The 17,062-nt window shown below is 40.9% G+C and overlaps 1 protein-coding gene across 13 annotated transcripts in view; it reads left to right on the forward strand.

Annotated features, from left to right (window-relative positions):
- ESR1 (estrogen receptor 1) overlaps positions 1 to 17,062 on the forward strand; it is a 200,154-nt gene that overhangs the window by 97,961 nt on the left and 85,131 nt on the right. For 6 of the 13 annotated variants that reach the window (XM_083732427.1, XM_083732429.1, XM_083732430.1 and 3 more), the window contains 2 exons: positions 11,935 to 12,006; positions 16,063 to 16,253. In XM_083732427.1, the coding sequence (XP_083588553.1) occupies positions 11,935 to 12,006; positions 16,063 to 16,253 (263 nt within the window). Of the gene's footprint in view, positions 1 to 9,875; positions 9,897 to 9,927; positions 10,025 to 11,934; positions 12,007 to 14,606; positions 14,771 to 16,062; positions 16,254 to 17,062 lie in introns of those variants that run through there. The other 7 variants (XM_083732422.1, XM_083732432.1, XM_083732433.1 and 4 more) reach the window with 4 other exon arrangements.

Below are 17,062 nucleotides of genomic sequence, written 5' to 3' on the forward strand. Positions count from 1 at the left end.
TACATTCTTTTTCTTTAAACTAGGCACAGACAAGACAAAGAGAATTATCCTTTGTAAAGTGAGACATGTGTTCACCCTACATTACTGTTCAGTCCAAGCAGTGTGGTTTGGTCAAGGATATGAATCCATTGTTCAACTATGCTTTCTGATATAGGCCATCTTCCTAGTTTATCACATGCTGGGAATATAGTAAGCTCTCAAATTATTCACACTTAACTTGTGCACATTCAGCTTTACTCGCTTGCAAAAATAAAATAAAATTAAAAAGGGGTCTGACAGGAGGCGAGGAGTGTGCGGGAAAAAAGACTTTGGCAATCCCACCTGCCATTGAACCCAATGTATTTTGACTACATGCAATTTTGGCTTTAGGCACGGTCCCTGGAACGTAACCCCCATGTTAGTTGCGGGCGTACTGTATAAAGTTCTGCTTCATTCCAGGAAGGACACATACTAATTGGTAGTTAGACACATCCAACAATCACAGTGCATAGGCCCTGAAGGGAAGTGGAAAGAGTCGCCACTTAATGATAAGTGATTCCTGTGACAGACCCACAGGAATAAAACAGCAGATTTCTTTCCTGAATGTCTCTAGAAAATCCAAAAGGGAAAACCTCTGAGCTTTCCAGACTGAACAGGGTTTTTTTTGCAGGTTGCCTTGATATCATGCTTAGAACTTTTTAGAGTCCAAATCTATTCTGATTGTGTGTTTGCACTTTATGTGTTTTAGTTAAGACCTATAAACACCAATTACTTCCTATTATAGTAAAGACTAAAGTAGCAGTCTTCAAAGTAAGTAATTACTACATTTATTATTGTTGTCGTTCTTGTTTCAATTTGTATGCCGCTTTCCCACAAATCAAATCAATGCAATAACCGTCAACATGCCAATTCAGTTCAAAACATAATACAGCAATCCAAATAAATAATTCATTTTGATAGTCTGGATATCATAACATTTTAGATTTATTATAAAATGAACTATCAATCGTACCAATTGATACCAGTTAGTTTTTAAAAATCAGAATCAGATATGACAAATATTTCCAGTGCAATCAGATATTAAGAGTGAAATAACCAGCAACCAAGTACATTGTGGTACTAACAAATAAAGCACACATTTTTATAGGGGTTAAGAACTGAAGTGCACACAGCTCCTAGCAGCTTTATAATTTACTACAAAGTGCACAAAAATCACCTTTCATTAATCCTCACAGGAAGCCACTCTTCTTTCGACAATTGATGGCTTCAATGACCTCTTTCAGTCTGGCCTCTCATCCAGACTCCCATTAAAGCCATCAGATAACCACAGAAACTAAGAGTATATTTACTTAATGTCAGCACTGAATTAGGTTACTGAGTGTCCATACAGCGGTGCACAGAAATCCGTTAAGAACAGTTATTCAGCAATACACACACTTTACCAAATGTGTCTAATGGAGAAGTCAGAAAAGATTATCTATACACAGACATGTTCCTGTATCTTTCTCCCCATCTTATGTCTGAGTGTTGCCACTGTCCCCTTTTTTCTCAACTAGGGATACCAATATGGCCAGTGATCAGGCATTATGGGAATTACAGTTCAACAATCTCTGGAGGGCACAGTGTTGGCATAGGTTTTTTTCTTAGTGGCACAGTAAACAGGTTTGGGTTGAAGTTTCTGTCCTGAAGTCAAGTGGTGGGCAGACAGGTCATATAATGTCCAAAAGCAGCCTAGAGAGGGCCAGCTTAGTTGACCTGTGTCTTGAGGTGGCTCATAACCCAGGCCACAACCCTGTCCAAACTTCTCCCTGGAGACTGATGCAGGATACACACCCAGTGTCTGAGCCAAAGCTTACCCACATCTGTAATCAATAAAGTTGTGGCCATTTTTTAATCCCAAAGTTGTATCCCACCTGTGCTCATGTTTCTGCCCTCAGAGGGTGGATCTGCAGTTAGCCTACTATACAAAGATAAAATTTACATTCATTGCTCCCCCACTGAAATGTGGCCCCTGAACTGTTGCCCAGAATGGAATGTGGCCCTCGCCTTAAAAAATGGCCCCTCTGTCCCTGACCTAATAGACCAATACAGTACAGCACAGTACTTGTTTCACCCAAGTTCAAAGAAGCCACAGAGGCTATTTATTTTTGCCGTTTTGATTTTGCAATATTAAGGGTAGCTGCACTTGCCAGGATGTGATATGGATAGTCTACTGTCCACATGTATGTTATTAGAATTTATATTTTCCGAGCCCTGATAAGTTTACGGGACACTTGCAGCTCTCTTTCCAGGGCCTCTTCACACCATAGCAAGTTCTTTGGTGCAGTGACTTAACACTGGGCAGATTGGCAGCAGTATATTTGTTTCTTCTTCTGTCTTGGCAACAAGATGCCCACCTGCTGTCTATAATTTGCTTTCTTATTATGGACTGCTTTATAATATCCATAAAACTTAATAGTATGACTAGCAGCATTGGTATAGTTATGAAAGAGAGCATTCCTATATCTGACTCAGCAGGAAATCATTAAATGATGGGAAAATTACAGGGTGGGGGTAGAATCAATTTGGTTTATTTTTAAATGAAGAATGGACAGAATTTGCTTTTCATTAATGCTGCAATCCTTTTTAATAGCATGTTGAAAGACATATGTTACTCATTCATAAAGTTTAAGATACTTAAGCAAACTGACAACTGTTCTAGGTTGGCTACATTAGACCAGTTATCTGCTATAACAGAATTATGAAATTTATTAGACAGAAGAATCAGAAAAAATACTACTGCATCAACGGGAAACTGTCTATAAATCTAGATTTTCCTAAATGTCAGGTTTTGTTGCAGTTACTTAAATGGACATGCCATTCAAGCTTATTTGAATAATTCTGCATATTATGAACTTGATATATTTGTAGGTATATGAAATACTTATAAAATACAGTAAGAAGCCTATGGAAAAACAATGGCAGCAGTTATCTTAAACTTGAAGTTAAAGGCAAAATATCCAGCAACTTTCATAACACTAGCTTGGACCTAGTGTGTATAAGTTTGTATATTTTTTTAGGTATATGCCATCCTACTAACTTCTTGACTGCTATATTCAGTAACAGCTGAAAAGTGGCAGTTGCAGAGAATTATGTACACGGAATTATGATCATGTACCAAATGTTGTTTACTGGTTTCCATTAGTCTTCTTCATAAATGTCCAATCGGAGTAGTTCATGACAATCAAAAGCATGCTTGCTTGTGGTCTTCTCAGAGACATGTAATGTGGTACAGACAACTTCATGTGGGTCCTCATTCACAAACTGAAAAACCATAATGTGATTTTTCCAAGTTAAGGAAGAGAAGGCTGGGCCAAAATGAATGAAATCAATGTCAAAAGGGACAAATGTAAGGTTCTGTACTTAGGCAGGTACAGTATAACCAGCTGCACCAATATAATACGGGGAACTGACACATCACTGTTCTATTTATTTATTTATCTACATACATACATACATACATACATACATACATACATATTGCCCTTTGCCTGAAGATCACATGGCGGTTCACAACATGGAAACATAAAATGCATAATAAAGCAAAAGCAATTCAATAATGCTCCCCTCCCCAGCCAAATGCCTATCTGAAGAGAAACATTTTCACCTGGTGCCTAAAGATATGTAATGAAGGTTCCAGGCAAGCCTTCTTGAGGAGAGCAATCCACAAACAGGGAGCTACCTCAGAAAAGGCCTGTTCTGGACCTCTTGTGGGGGAGGCACAAAGAAGGGCATCAGATATGATCGCAGGGTCCAGGTCGGTTCATATGAGGAGAGGGCGATCCTTGAGGTATTGTGGTCCTAAGCCATTTAAGACTCTATAGGTCACAACCATGAATTGAATTGACCATGGAAACTAATCGGCAGCCAGTGCAGTCGGGCCAGGATTGGTGTAATATGCCCAAATCATCATGTGCTAGTGAGCAATCTGGCCATTAACAGTGCTTCAGTCTTATCTGGGTCGAACTTCAGTTTGTTGGCTCTCATCCAGTCCATTACTGAGGCAAAACATTGGTTCAGCACATCACTGCCACACATGCAGGTTTAAAGAGCTGTGTGTCTTCAGCATATTGCTTCAGAACCTCTGAATAACCCCACACAGTGGTTTCATGTTACTTCTGTTTCATCATTTTTAGTGATGGCATCCTACTAACATTACCAGTGCTCATCATTCACAGGTGAGACAAGAACAGTCTGCAGATGGGACAAGTTTGGCTATGATGGCTATTCTCACTTTCTTATTTCCTGTGGTGTTTTCTAACTGCGGCCTCCTCACTTTCTGTTTTCTGGGCACACTTCTGGTGAGCATGAAGGAGGCATCTTTTAATTTCTCACCACACACTCCTCCACCAGCAATTTAAGAGCAGTATAGTATTGTGATGATGGTGATGATAATTATTATATAAAATGATAATAGTTGAAAAAGAGGCAGAAATAGAAATATTGAGACTGCTCATATAAGCAAAGAGAGAGTAGTAGAGATAGCAGTATGGCAACAGAAATTGTGTGGTTTTATTTTTTTGGCAGTTCTGCAAGTAATAATCCATTATGTAAGCCACCTAGAAGAATGAAAGTATAACTGAGTATACTATATGTGGAATTCTGAGGAAATGAGATTCTGACAGACTGACAAAATGCAACTCATACACTAGCTTTTCAGTTCAAGTTGTACTGGTTTCACATAGAATGGGAAAGTAATGTATCAATATTGGAGCTGCGGGAAATGCCTAGCCCTAGTTTTTCCTGCATTTATGAGCCAGCAGGAGTTCATTCAACATTTCTGTGGCATTCAACAGACCACAGAAGCATTTCAACAACTGTCTGTTTCAGGGCCAAACTAGATGTGACATACAGTCCTATCTCTCTGCCAACAGGCTGTTTGTTTATTTGAAAAGAAGCCTCAGAGGCTGAGACTGGGAGTGGAACGAGTAGCAGGCTTCATTAGCCCTTTGCCCTGTGCCCGTTTGTCCTGTGGAGAAAAGATGTAAAGTCCAAAACCAAATTCATGCAGTGTTTTGTTTGTGTTTTGCATTGATTCCTTCTTGTTTCACTTCACTCTGTTTTTGTTTGATGTACTTTGTAAATTCATAGGACGTGAATCCTTGCTGAACAGGACTATTATTAGTTAAAACAAAATAAATTCCTTCCAGTAGCACCTTAAAGACCAACTAAGTTAGTTCTTGGTATGAGCTTTCGTGCGCATGCACACTTCTTCAGATATCTGAAGAACTGTGCATGCACACGAAAGCTCATACCAAGAACTAACTTAGTTGGTCTTTAAGGTGCTACTGGAAGGAATGTTTTTTGTTTTGACTATGGCAGACCAACACGGCTACCTATCTGTAACTATTATTAGTTAAAGTATTGTTAGGAGTTTGTAGTGGGTATATACTCTGGGTTCCTTCTAGGCCTGCGTAGAATCTAGTAGAAGAGCTGCTGAACTGGTCAGGCAAGTTTCTTTGGGAGATAATGGCTTTAGTGGCCAGTTAGGTACAGTGATTTAACAGACCCAAACAGTGTTCTTCCTTTTGTGTGATTACTGTTTCGCAATTCCACAGTAATTCTACCACAGCCATCTAAATCATACAGGGGGGTCTCCATGGGTGGAAATGGCTCCCTGCTTCAGACTTTTGCCCTGGAATTCATGGTGGGCTCTAGCATAAAATAATGATGCTCCTGAGAGGACAGGACTTGGCAGCCGTCCCCTGTGCATGTTTGAATGTCTCCACAAATAGAGACTTTGGGGAGAATGCCTCAGTTTTCTAGTCAGTTAGCTGCAGCCCAGTTATTTTATCTTCAGTCAACCCACATCTCTCTCTCCCCAATACAAACTGCAGCCAATTCCAGACTGTATCTCTGCCCTTTTCTGTTAGCTGGAAGGTATCAATTTCCTAAGCTCTGGTGGGAATTATGATCCTAAAATTGGAAGTTTCCCAGCAATCAGAGGAACATTAGTTAGCAATAAAACATCAACTGAACATCCTAGACTATTATAAAACCATCAACCTACCAAAGCATGGTACATGATGTTTCTATATTTAATTATTTAAAGGTAGAGGTAAAAAGCAACACTGGAAAACTGAGTTCAGTCAGTCAGTTTTATTGCACATAGCCAAAGGCTGCCGCAATGTACACAGGATCATTCAACAATTAAAAGAAAATAAACTGGATTAATACAAAAGACTTAAAACATTTATATTATCAAGACATTACCTTGTTTAGAGTTTAGAGCTATAAAAGTACCTTAATATACAGGTTAAGACATTAAACAATGAAATTTATAGGCTAAAATTGGAAAACTGAGTTAACAACCAACCTTCTACCTGTATATTTGGGAACTATCATTAGCTGAGTTCCTTAATAACTGTGAGCTGCTCCAGACTGGTGGTTTTGTGTACAGTATGTGTATTCTGCAATATGTCTTTGATTTATAAGGATTTAAACAAATCAGGACCACAGTACCTCAAGGACTGCCTCTCTCCATATAAACCAACCCAGAATCTGTGATCATCATTTGAAACCCTTCTTAATGTGCCTCCTCCATGTGATGTTCAGAAGATGGCAACATGGAAATGGGCCTTTTCAGTAGTGGTTCACTTTCTGTGGAATGTTCTCCCCAGGGAGGTTTGTCTGGTGCCTTCATTGTACATATTTAGGTGCCAGGCGAAAATGTTCCTCTTCAATCAGGCCTTATTAACAGTCTATGCCCTTTTAAATCTGTGTACAGGAGGGGGGGTTATTGTTTTGTTCTTGTTCTTGTTTTTATTATATACTTAATGGTTTTAGTCTGTATTTTATGCTGTGATCTGTCCCGAGATGTTAGATGAAGGAAGGTATACAAAATTAATTGATTGATTGATTGATTGATTGTGTTAGTGGTGGATTTATACTGAACTGTCCACACATCATTTTTCTCTATTAGTTCTTTTATGCTTCCCTATATATTGTGATTTTAAAATGGATAGTGTAATTTGTAGATTTGGGAGCTATGCATGTATGCACAAACATACCACCCAGGGTTCTGATGTGATCCAGGAAACACATGACCCAGCCCAAATCTCTTTTTTTCTTTTTCTTTTTTTGGAGCAGGGAGCTAATGTTCAATTAGGGTAAATATGGCTCGCACCTTATGAACCCTCATGCTTAGTTTGGCAGTGATAAGAGGCACCCAAACCTATATTACCACACTTTTCCGGTGTCTGGGCATTTACTGCATTTCAAAAGGAGTTGTGTGCACATATAGATGTTTTCCAGTAGAGTTGAAGTTATGCCCCTGCCCATATAGTGTTCCTCTTCATGTTGAAGAACTCTGCCTGTGTGCATGTATAGAACACCTTCCAATGTGGAGGCAACAGGGGAATGTGGCGATGGCAGGCAGAGCAATAATGTGCAATACTGTGACTTCCTGTGCACATTCTTTCAATGTGCAGAGGGGTTTATGTGAGCCCTCCTAAGAGCAGAGGCATAAGATGGTGGCAAGGCCATTATGGGCTTTGAAAGTAAAGATAAATACTTTCATGACATAGATATATCAATTGTTCCTCAGTCCACGTTACTAATTCCTACACATACAATTAGATAGCTGGACAATTCAAAGAGATTAACTGGCTTTCCCAAGGTCCTTATTAATTTGATGTCTCTTAGTCCTTGTAAAGACAATATCAGTGATTTGAGCTCCAAACTTTCTGAGTGAATACTTTCCAAGTCTTTTCTATTCTTTTCTCCTAAAGGTTTGGCCAAATCTTGCATTATCATTCTATGCATTTAACTTATTTGCCAGTTTCCACTTTTACATAATCACTGTGTCTTTTGTTGCAAAAGCACTTCGTAAAGATGTCTCTTTGCTTTATGAAACATTTGATTGTGTCCAAATTGTCTATTAGAAACCTTTTTTGTGTCAGCACGGAATCTACATCCAATATTGTATTAATTCACTTCAGATGACAGGCCAATCCCACAGTAAATGATTAATTCAACTCTGTAAATGTCAGCACTGGTCGTTTGGTTTAAGGTTTCAGTGATTTGTGAGCCTCAGTCCAGGCTTCAAAAAATTTGGCAAGTTTGCAGCACTTTAGAAAGGGCAGAGGTTGCTTGTAAAAGTGTGAGGTCAGTGGTTTTACACCCCCCCATAAGTGTCCATTTTCTTGATATAAGTCTTTAATAAGATTATGATGTATGAATGCTTTAGGCCAGGCATAGGCAAACTCGGCCCTCCAGATGTTTTGGGACTACAACTCCCATCATCCCTAGCTAACAGGACCAGTGGTCAGGGATGATGGGAATTGTAATCCCAAAACATCTGGAAGGCCAAGTTTGCCTATGCCTGCTTTAGGCTGCAATCATGCATATTGACCTGAGCTTGCAGAGCACGGTGGGACTTATTTATGAGTAAACATGAATCAATTATGTTGCTAGTTAATGAATGTTAATTCTGACTCTGTTGCAGAAGGCGGATACTTTGGTTTAGAGTCCACTCAGTTCACTTCAGGTAGTTGTTCTACTACGTTGTGCAACTGTTTGTTTCCCAGGACTCAGAATTAACTTTCTTCCTGCAGTTTGTTGATCTTCATAGGGATAACTCTCTCTTCCAGGGTAAATAATAAGTTACATCTATTCAAACATATCAAGTCTGCAAACTCACTCTGTGTCCTGGGTGTCAGAATGGAATCCTGCAGCAGACCTTGAATCGGGGACTTGAAGGTTGTCAGGCAGGGATTCCACCAGCTCTTCAGGGTACTTTAGGGACAGTTTGTTCACTGGTGCAAGGAACTAGGAGGCTGGCTCTTTCTAGCTATGGGTTGTTTTCATCTTGCTGCATCTCTCATTTTCGATTGCCCCATCCTCAAGTGTACAGGTAAAGGGGCAGATGGATTGTCAGTTTTGTCAATTAGAATTTTGGCAATGAATTGCCATTTCTCTGTTTCTCATTCCTAGTGTTAAACCAAACAACCATATCAATTTGTTGTTGTTGTTTGTTTGTTTGTTTGTTGTTGTTATTTAGACTTGTCAGCATTTTAAGTGTGCGTTTCTCCTACTATTCATGTATGGGTATGCACTTTCCCCTAATATACACATTGTTTTGCAAACAGTTTCCCCTAATTGATTGTCAGTTCATTTTCAGGCCCTCACATTGGTGTTCAAAGCTATAAACAACTTAGACTATAAATATCTGAAAGGAGAGCTCCACCCCCCTCTACTTGCAGAATGATGCTGGTGTCATTGAGTGCCCTGCTCTGCCCACCAAAAGTGCAGGTGTGTGGAGGTACCACTGGCAGGATTCTCACTGGTGGTTGCTTATGAAGCGTCCCCAAATGGGACATTCTGGGGGTGGACGTAGTAGGGTCTAGGATACATGGACTCCTGTGCTGGCCACACTGTTGCCAATTTGGGCCAAACTGCTGTGCTATGCCATGCCATGCCAAGTTTTGTTTGTCTCCGATGCAGCTGTGACTATGCTGCTCCATCATACCTGCTGCTGCCTAGCCAGTCAGGATTCCTCTACTCACTGTATGAAATCCTTTTGGAATGTTACACTGTAAATAAGATAAGGTAATAGAAAGCACAAATTGTTTCACTTCCTCTTCCTGCTTTTCAGTAATGAATGGAAGTATAATAGAATCATAAAATTGTAGAGTTGGAAGGGATCCCGAGGGTCATCTAGTCCAAGCTCACGCAGTGAAGGAATCATTCCATTATCAGCCGGGATTCTAGAATTATAATTGGCCTTTAAAGGAGATGCCCTCACCAGATTCAAACCACACTACTCTGATATCTGCCTTCCATTAGGTATCATGGGCTGTGCTGGATGGATGATTAAAACAGAGCCTGCACAGTTGCAGCTCCCATGTCCTCCCTACCCTCTTAAATTCCCTACATCAGTAAGCATCTTGACTGCAGTTGCATCTTTCATGCCCCTTGGAAGCAACAGGTGGTCCTGGGGCCCCAGAAGCTTCTCAGTCTGAAGCTGGAGGGCACGCTACATTTTATTGTCCCTCATCCTCAACAGGTAGTTCTTGTTGCTTTGAAGTCATCCTTTGCCTTACACCATGTCCTCATTTTATTTTGTTATTAGAAGAACCCTCTTCCACTCCCTGCCAAACTTGACTAAAATGAATTTGGGAAAAACACTGACATATTTCTACTTTTTGACATCTGGGACCCACAGCCTTCAGTTGCTTTCCAGTGCCTTGTTTGGTCACAATAACTGTAGGCAAAGGAACATGCTAGACCATGGAACGCTTCAAGGGATACAGGGAGCTACTGAAGCTTAAGTCAAAAGGGAATACGGTACTGAATACATCTGAACCACAGATTGTAAGCTTTGTTTGGTTTTGGTTTTCTGATTCATGCGCAGACCTTTTTGGTACATGTCTGCAACAATTAAGTCTAGGAATGGTGTTTGGTTTTATTGCTTGTCAAGAGTACAAAAAACATTAATGTTTCTTAACAGGGAAGCCTGCGGCTCAAACTAGCAGCTGTCTGCTAGTTGGAGCCACAGGCAAACTAGCAGCTGTCACTTGTTTTTGCGAAAATTATCTGTAATTTTGTCACCCCAGTGTTAGATTACTACAGTACACTCCACAAGTGGCTTAAGCCTTGAAACTATACCAAAGAATGCCTTTGGTGGCAAATAAATTTGTTCATTATTAAATGGTGTTCTGTGCTAGTAAACTAGAAACAAATTGCATCTATTTTTCATTTTCTGCACCAGCTGGAAACCAGTTACTGGATAACATTCAAGCTGTTGGTTAGACTGATAAAACTGTTTATGGTGTCCTTGCTGGTTATTAAAGCAACTGGTGCCCATCTTTTTAGTAACTCAAGGCAAAGGTTACCCAAAAAGCCTCAAGTTACAAGCATAGGATGTTTTTGCACTTATAAATGGGCTATTGTGTCTACACATGGAAGTATGTAATTGGGAATAGTCAGCTTATCAAATACCAGTCCTGTGAACTGCAAGTGCTTTTCTGTTAAATGCTTTTGGAGCTTCTATTATAAAAGAGAAATAATACTATATCACCCTTTGAAAAGTTGTATGGGTGATCATTCTGACAAAATATTCACATTTATGCATTGGCAGGAATCATTCTGAAGCCTGTACTTCAAATGACCTTTTGTGGGTGACCGACACAAGAAAAGGCACTGCAATGATAGTTATTTTAGAGATGGATTTCATGAGCATTGTTTGTGCCTAGGATTTCAAATGTTCTGCTCTTGTAACCATTTATGTGCTGTTTTTGCAAAGAGAAAGATTTGCTATGCAAATAAAGTGAAAGTAAGGGAATAGAGAAAGTGTAGAAAGACTGAAAATGGGAAGAAAAATCAATAGAAAATGAAGGAAACCGATTGAAGGGCTGGTTTGAGGTTAATGAGTAAACAGTACAGGAAGTGAAAGTGAATGCTGCAGATGGATAGGAGAATGCTAAGGGCATTTATCTCGCTGGATGAACATTGTGTCTACTTCTGATTATTTCAGATTCCCTAAGCCTCCAGGCTAGCTGCTCTCTGAGGGTTATCTGTTCTTGGCAGACTTAAAAGAAGAGTTTTAGCACCTGAAAAAAATGGATTGACGGTTTTCTTTAGACAAAGATGATATTTGTGGTACACCCAGTTCTCACTTGCTGTTCCATATGCTTGGAACTACCTCATGTGTGATGGCACCTCTTTGATTTCATTGCAGTCCCTCCTCAAAACTCGGTTTTCCCTGAAGCCTTCAGCACAACCCCACTAGGTCCCATGCCCCACTTCATGGAGAGACTTTTTCCAGATCAAGTGCCGTATTCCCTTTGGGCCAGCCTTCTAGGATGGGAGGGCACATGCCAGGGGCAAAAGTGGGTGATGCAACAGAAGCAAGTTTTATCTTTGTACAGTAGGCTAGTTTCTTTACCCTTACACTTCACTCTTTCATCCATCTAGGCAACCAAGAAGCATTACGAGGGTTAAACCGGGCAAGAACGCTCAAGGAGAGTGCAAAGCAGAGCTGATGAGGTGTGTGGCTCAGGAAGGGGTGTGGCCGTGGGAGAGTCCTGAGAGTTGTATCCCCACTGCCTCAGTCTCACGCCACATTCTGTCCCAAATAAAAATGAATGCTTAAAGTGGCAACAATAAACAAACAAAAATCTGAATGAAAGGGAATTCCCCCACCCCCTTTAAATGTAATCTTTAAAGGTAATTTCCAGAGGGGCATTTTTGACCCACTGTTGAAATGTCAAAGAAAGGTCTAGGCCAAGTGTTTCTTTTTTTAAAAAAATTATTTTTATTAATTTTCAATACATCACACTCATACACATTTTATCTGACTTTAACAAAATTCAATTTTTGGTCTTCCTTTGGCTTCTCTGGTAAGTGTTTCTGTCATGAGAGCCAGTGTGGTGTAGTGGTTAAGAGCGGTAGTCTTGTAATCTGGGGAACCGGGTTTGAGTCTCCGCTCCTCCACATGCAGCTGCTGGGTGACCTTGGGCCAGTCACACTTCTCTGAAGTCTCTCAGCCCCACTCACCTCACAGAGTGTTTGTTGTGGGGGAGGAAGGGAAAGGAGAATGTTAGCCGCTTTGAGACTCCTGAAGGGGAGTGAAAGGCGGGATATCAAATCCAAACTCTTCTTCTTCTTCCTCTTCTAGCACTATTTTATAGTCCTACATTGAAACAAAGTCACTTAAAGGTGCATCTTTTATTCACATAAATGGGAAAATTTACTTTTAATAGAGTGACTTTGAAAACTCATACATTGTAGCAGGTGTGGGGAACCTCTGGTCCATGCTTGCTGGGGCTGAGTTGTTGTTTAACATTTTGAAGGCCAAAGGTTCCCCACCCCTGCATTGTAGGTGCGCTCTCTCTCTCTCTCTCTCTCTCTCTCTCTCTCTCCCTCCCCCCCACCCCTGTGTGTGTAATATCCACCCTGCACGAAACCTGGAACTGTCCTATAGCATTTTTGTGGTACTGGGCGTAGCTTCTTTCAACAAAATTGCATTGTGCTTGCATGGGAAGTTCTCTTTAATAATCAGCAGCAACAAAATATAGAAAAGAAATCAAGGTCCACTCATATTTTACCAAAACAGCACTTGATTCTAAGATCTACATTCTAAGAAATGTAATTGCTGCTGGGGTGTGACCTACTAGACAAGTTAAATAATACCTTTTCAAAACAAATGATTGTGGGTGCATGGATTAAATCGAGGCTTTGCTCTAATTAACCTATTGCTCTTCTCAGCTATTTACTCAATCTTTAAATGGATGAATACATTTATGCATTTTTTTCTGGGATGAAAAATGAAGTGGGTGCAAAGAAGCAAATCCACCAAAATGCTAATGCAAATTACAGACTTTAAATAATTAAATAAAATAGTTGTTGTTGCATATTCAAGAGCATGGTGCATAGTCTGGCATCTTTTGCTTTTAATTTGGTGTAGACTGCTCCACTTCCCTACTGGCATCTGTCTTAAGAGACAGAGGGCTCAACAGCTCAACATTGGTAAAATAGTACCGAAATACAGAGGCATATCCCAGAGCTATTAGGCATCATAGTTCCAGTTTTCATTACTCTTTCTTACTTGTAACATTTAGGGCTTATCCACACTTACCTTTCTTCTGTGCATTAAAGCTCCATGTCGGAGTGCCAATTTTTTTGATCCAGAGCTTTCCCCGTGAAAACCCGCTCTTTAGAGCTGAATCGGGAGCAAATGGCAATCCACAAAAAACCTGAATAGTAGGAAACTGGAGGCACTGAAGCGTTTCCATTAAGCTCCAATATCATGGGCTAGAAAACTCAACTGAAATATGTTTCCCACATTTCTGTACATGATATCAGCTTTAAAGAGCTCAGGAGTCACAGTTCAAATGTTCAGGAACCAAACAAGACATTCAGGACTAGGCAGAAGCAACTAAGATGTCCCAACAGTTTCCATGACCTACCAACCAAGCTATTAAAGTCAAGGTGTGGTGTGCTCACTTTTAGGACTCACTTCTTTGTGAGGATTGCAAAGGAGCACTCTCCTGGGGCATATGAGTCTGCTCCTATCTGCAGAGGAAGCTCCTAGTTTTGTGCAGGCTGATGAGCAGATCCTGCCACCTCCTGCAGCTACCCACAGACCTCCCCAGCTGCCACTGCTCTGCTGGGAGATCACGGTGGGAGGAACTAGCATCCTTACTCCCTCTTCTGAAGTGGCTAGAGTCAAAAGACACTGCAGACATCCCTTTCCCCCCTGATTCCCACCTATCAGCCCGCCCTTGCCAGTTTCTTCCTCTGGAATTGGAGCCTGCCAACCCAATCCCAACAGAATTATGACTCATGACACATTTGTTGCATGAGCCTGTCTTACACTCATGCAGTGTTGGTTATCACCAAATACTCTGTCACACAATACATCATTAATTTGTGGAATTGATATCCACTGGGTGGATTGATGATGATAGGTCTCTCCCACTTCTTAGCCATGATTTCAAAAAAGATGGGATTTCACTTGAGTGTCAGTTGCTGGGAGACAAGAGCAGGGGGAAGCTATTGTGATCATGCGTCTCTTGTGGCAGGGGCAGATTATGGTACTATGACGCCTTGAGCAAGGCCAAACTTTGGTATTGCCAGTCCAGCCCTCATGACATGCCAGCCTTTAGGAAGGACATATGAGTGCTCTGGCAGGGTCCTAGAGCCCTCTCATCTCCTTCCCAGAGCTGGAAAGCACTAACTAGCCTTTCAGAAGGAAGCAAGAAGACTCTAGGACCCTGTCAGAGTTTTCATGCTTCCTTCCTGTAGCCAGGCAAGTGTTTGCTGAGCACCCTCTCTGCTTGATGCCCAGTGTGGGGAAACTACCCTAAACCTCCTTCTGCTTGTGGGTAGAGAAAGCATAATTTGAATGGGGGAAAGCTTAAAATGCAAATTACCACCACTACAAACAAACAAACAAACAAACAAACAAACAAACACCTGGGCCAATATTAATTGTGTATTGGACTTTCATGCTGCCCAGCTTTTCTTGAAAACTCCAATCTTGCTTACTCAAAGCAAGTAAAAACTCTCTCTGCGTGTGGTTGGTTGAATGTTACCAACTTTGGGCTTCCCCGAAGCATCTGTTTGGCAACTAGAAAATGGGATCTTGGACTTGATGGATGCTTGGCTAGGATGAAGATCCTGGTGGCCCTTCAACTTGTCACAATGGCTAGTGGTCAAAGATGATGGTAGCTGTAGTCAAACAGCATCAAGAGACCCACTAGTTCTCCACTTCTTCACTCTGATCCAGCAGAGCTGCTATTGTCCCCCAAGCATTCTGGTTTAGCTTAATCCTGGGAAGAATTGCTTTAAAATTTTGGAGAACAGTCAGTACATTTAGCCATCACAGTTCAATCTGAATCCACTGCTTTCTTTTAGGTTAATATTCTTCTACAGCTAAAACAGTTGCTGTAGAAAATCAACATATCAGTAAAAATATATTTTGGTGCAAAATGGCAAAAGTTGATAAAGTGCAATCCTTCTTGTTCTTTTTAGGAAACACAAGTTTTTAGGAAACACAAGCATAAAAAGTGGCTCTATGAAATAGCTGAGCTACTACTACCTGAGTGCCTAGCAGTGGTCCTACTTCTTGTAAACACTAGGATGCTGCCATAACATTTGCATCTGGGAAAGTCTTCCCATACCACATGTTGAAGCAGTCAGACTACTTACTGCACTATTGAACATGTTATATCCAGCAAATAAAGAAGTAGTGCAGTGGGTAGAAGCAGGCTGCAACATGTGAATGTGGAGTACAGAAAGCTTTCCTTGAAGAAGCCAATTTGGCCGCAATGCTGTGACTCTGTAGGGAAGCAACAGCTAGATATTTCTGCAGCATCCTGGGGGAGGGGAAGTTGCTCCATACAGTTACCAAAGAGTTGCTCTGTTACTTTTCTCAGGACAAGGTGCTGGTCTAATTTTTGAATTGGATGTCAACACCTAATGAATTTGATATTTTATCTTAAATAATTGCCAAACATTATTATCTTGGTAAATCAAACAGGTAATTATGAGATGTGTGACAACATCATCAATGTTCGTTTTTCAATGTTCGTTTTACAGGCCAGGCTCAGATAACAGGCGTCATGGTGGCAGAGAGCGAATGGTCGGTGGCAACGAAAAGGGAAGCTTGTCCATGGAATCCACCAAGGAGACCCGCTACTGTGCAGTGTGCAATGACTATGCTTCAGGTTACCATTATGGCGTATGGTCCTGCGAGGGATGCAAAGCCTTCTTCAAGAGAAGTATTCAAGGTAATAACATTGTTGCTACTTAGCAAATACATGACTTGTTGTAATCAAATAATTATGCAATGTATCAGAGAAAAGACTGTACAGTGGACGCTTGAGTTGTGAATGTGATCCGTGCGAGAGGCACATTCGCAACCCGCAGTGCTGCATCTGTGCATGTGTGGGTTGCAATTCGGCGCTTCTGTGCATGTGCAAAGTGTGATTTAGCGCTTCTGTGCATGTGCGACCACCGAAACCCAGAAGTATCCCATTCTGGTACTTCCAGGTTTCGGCGCATCCGTAACCCAAAAAACCCGCAACCTGAAGCATCTGTAACCCGAGGTATGACTGTACCTGTAAAATTGTGAAAATAAGCTTTGTAAATTATAAGCTTGATAATGCTAAGCTACATTTCAGGAGCTAAATTGCATTTGAAGCCCAGAACAAAAATAAAGAAAAAAGTGGGGGTGATGTTCACCATCAGATGATTTTGATTTGTTTGGTACACATATGACATGCCTGCTGGATCAGGCCAATGGCCCATCTAGTCCGGAATCCAGTTCTCACAGTGGCCAGTTAGATGCCTGTGGGTAGCCCGTTTGGAGAGATCTCTTTTTGTTTTAGCCACCTTGAACAATTTGGTATCATCAGCAAACTAGGTTACCTCACTTCTTACTCCCAACTCTAAATCATTTAAAAGCAAGTTAAAAAGCACAGATTCCCATATTGAGCAGGGAACATCACTTTCTGCACCCGTCCATTGGGAGAACTGCCCATTTGTTGCTACTGTCTGCTAAGCTTATTCAGTAGTCTTTGGGGAGGTCAGAATCTTT

The sequence above is a fragment of the Podarcis gaigeae genome, assembly GCF_964106915.1.
Source record: "Podarcis gaigeae genome assembly, chromosome: 3".
In the NCBI taxonomy this organism is placed as follows: Eukaryota; Metazoa; Chordata; class Lepidosauria; order Squamata; family Lacertidae; genus Podarcis; species Podarcis gaigeae.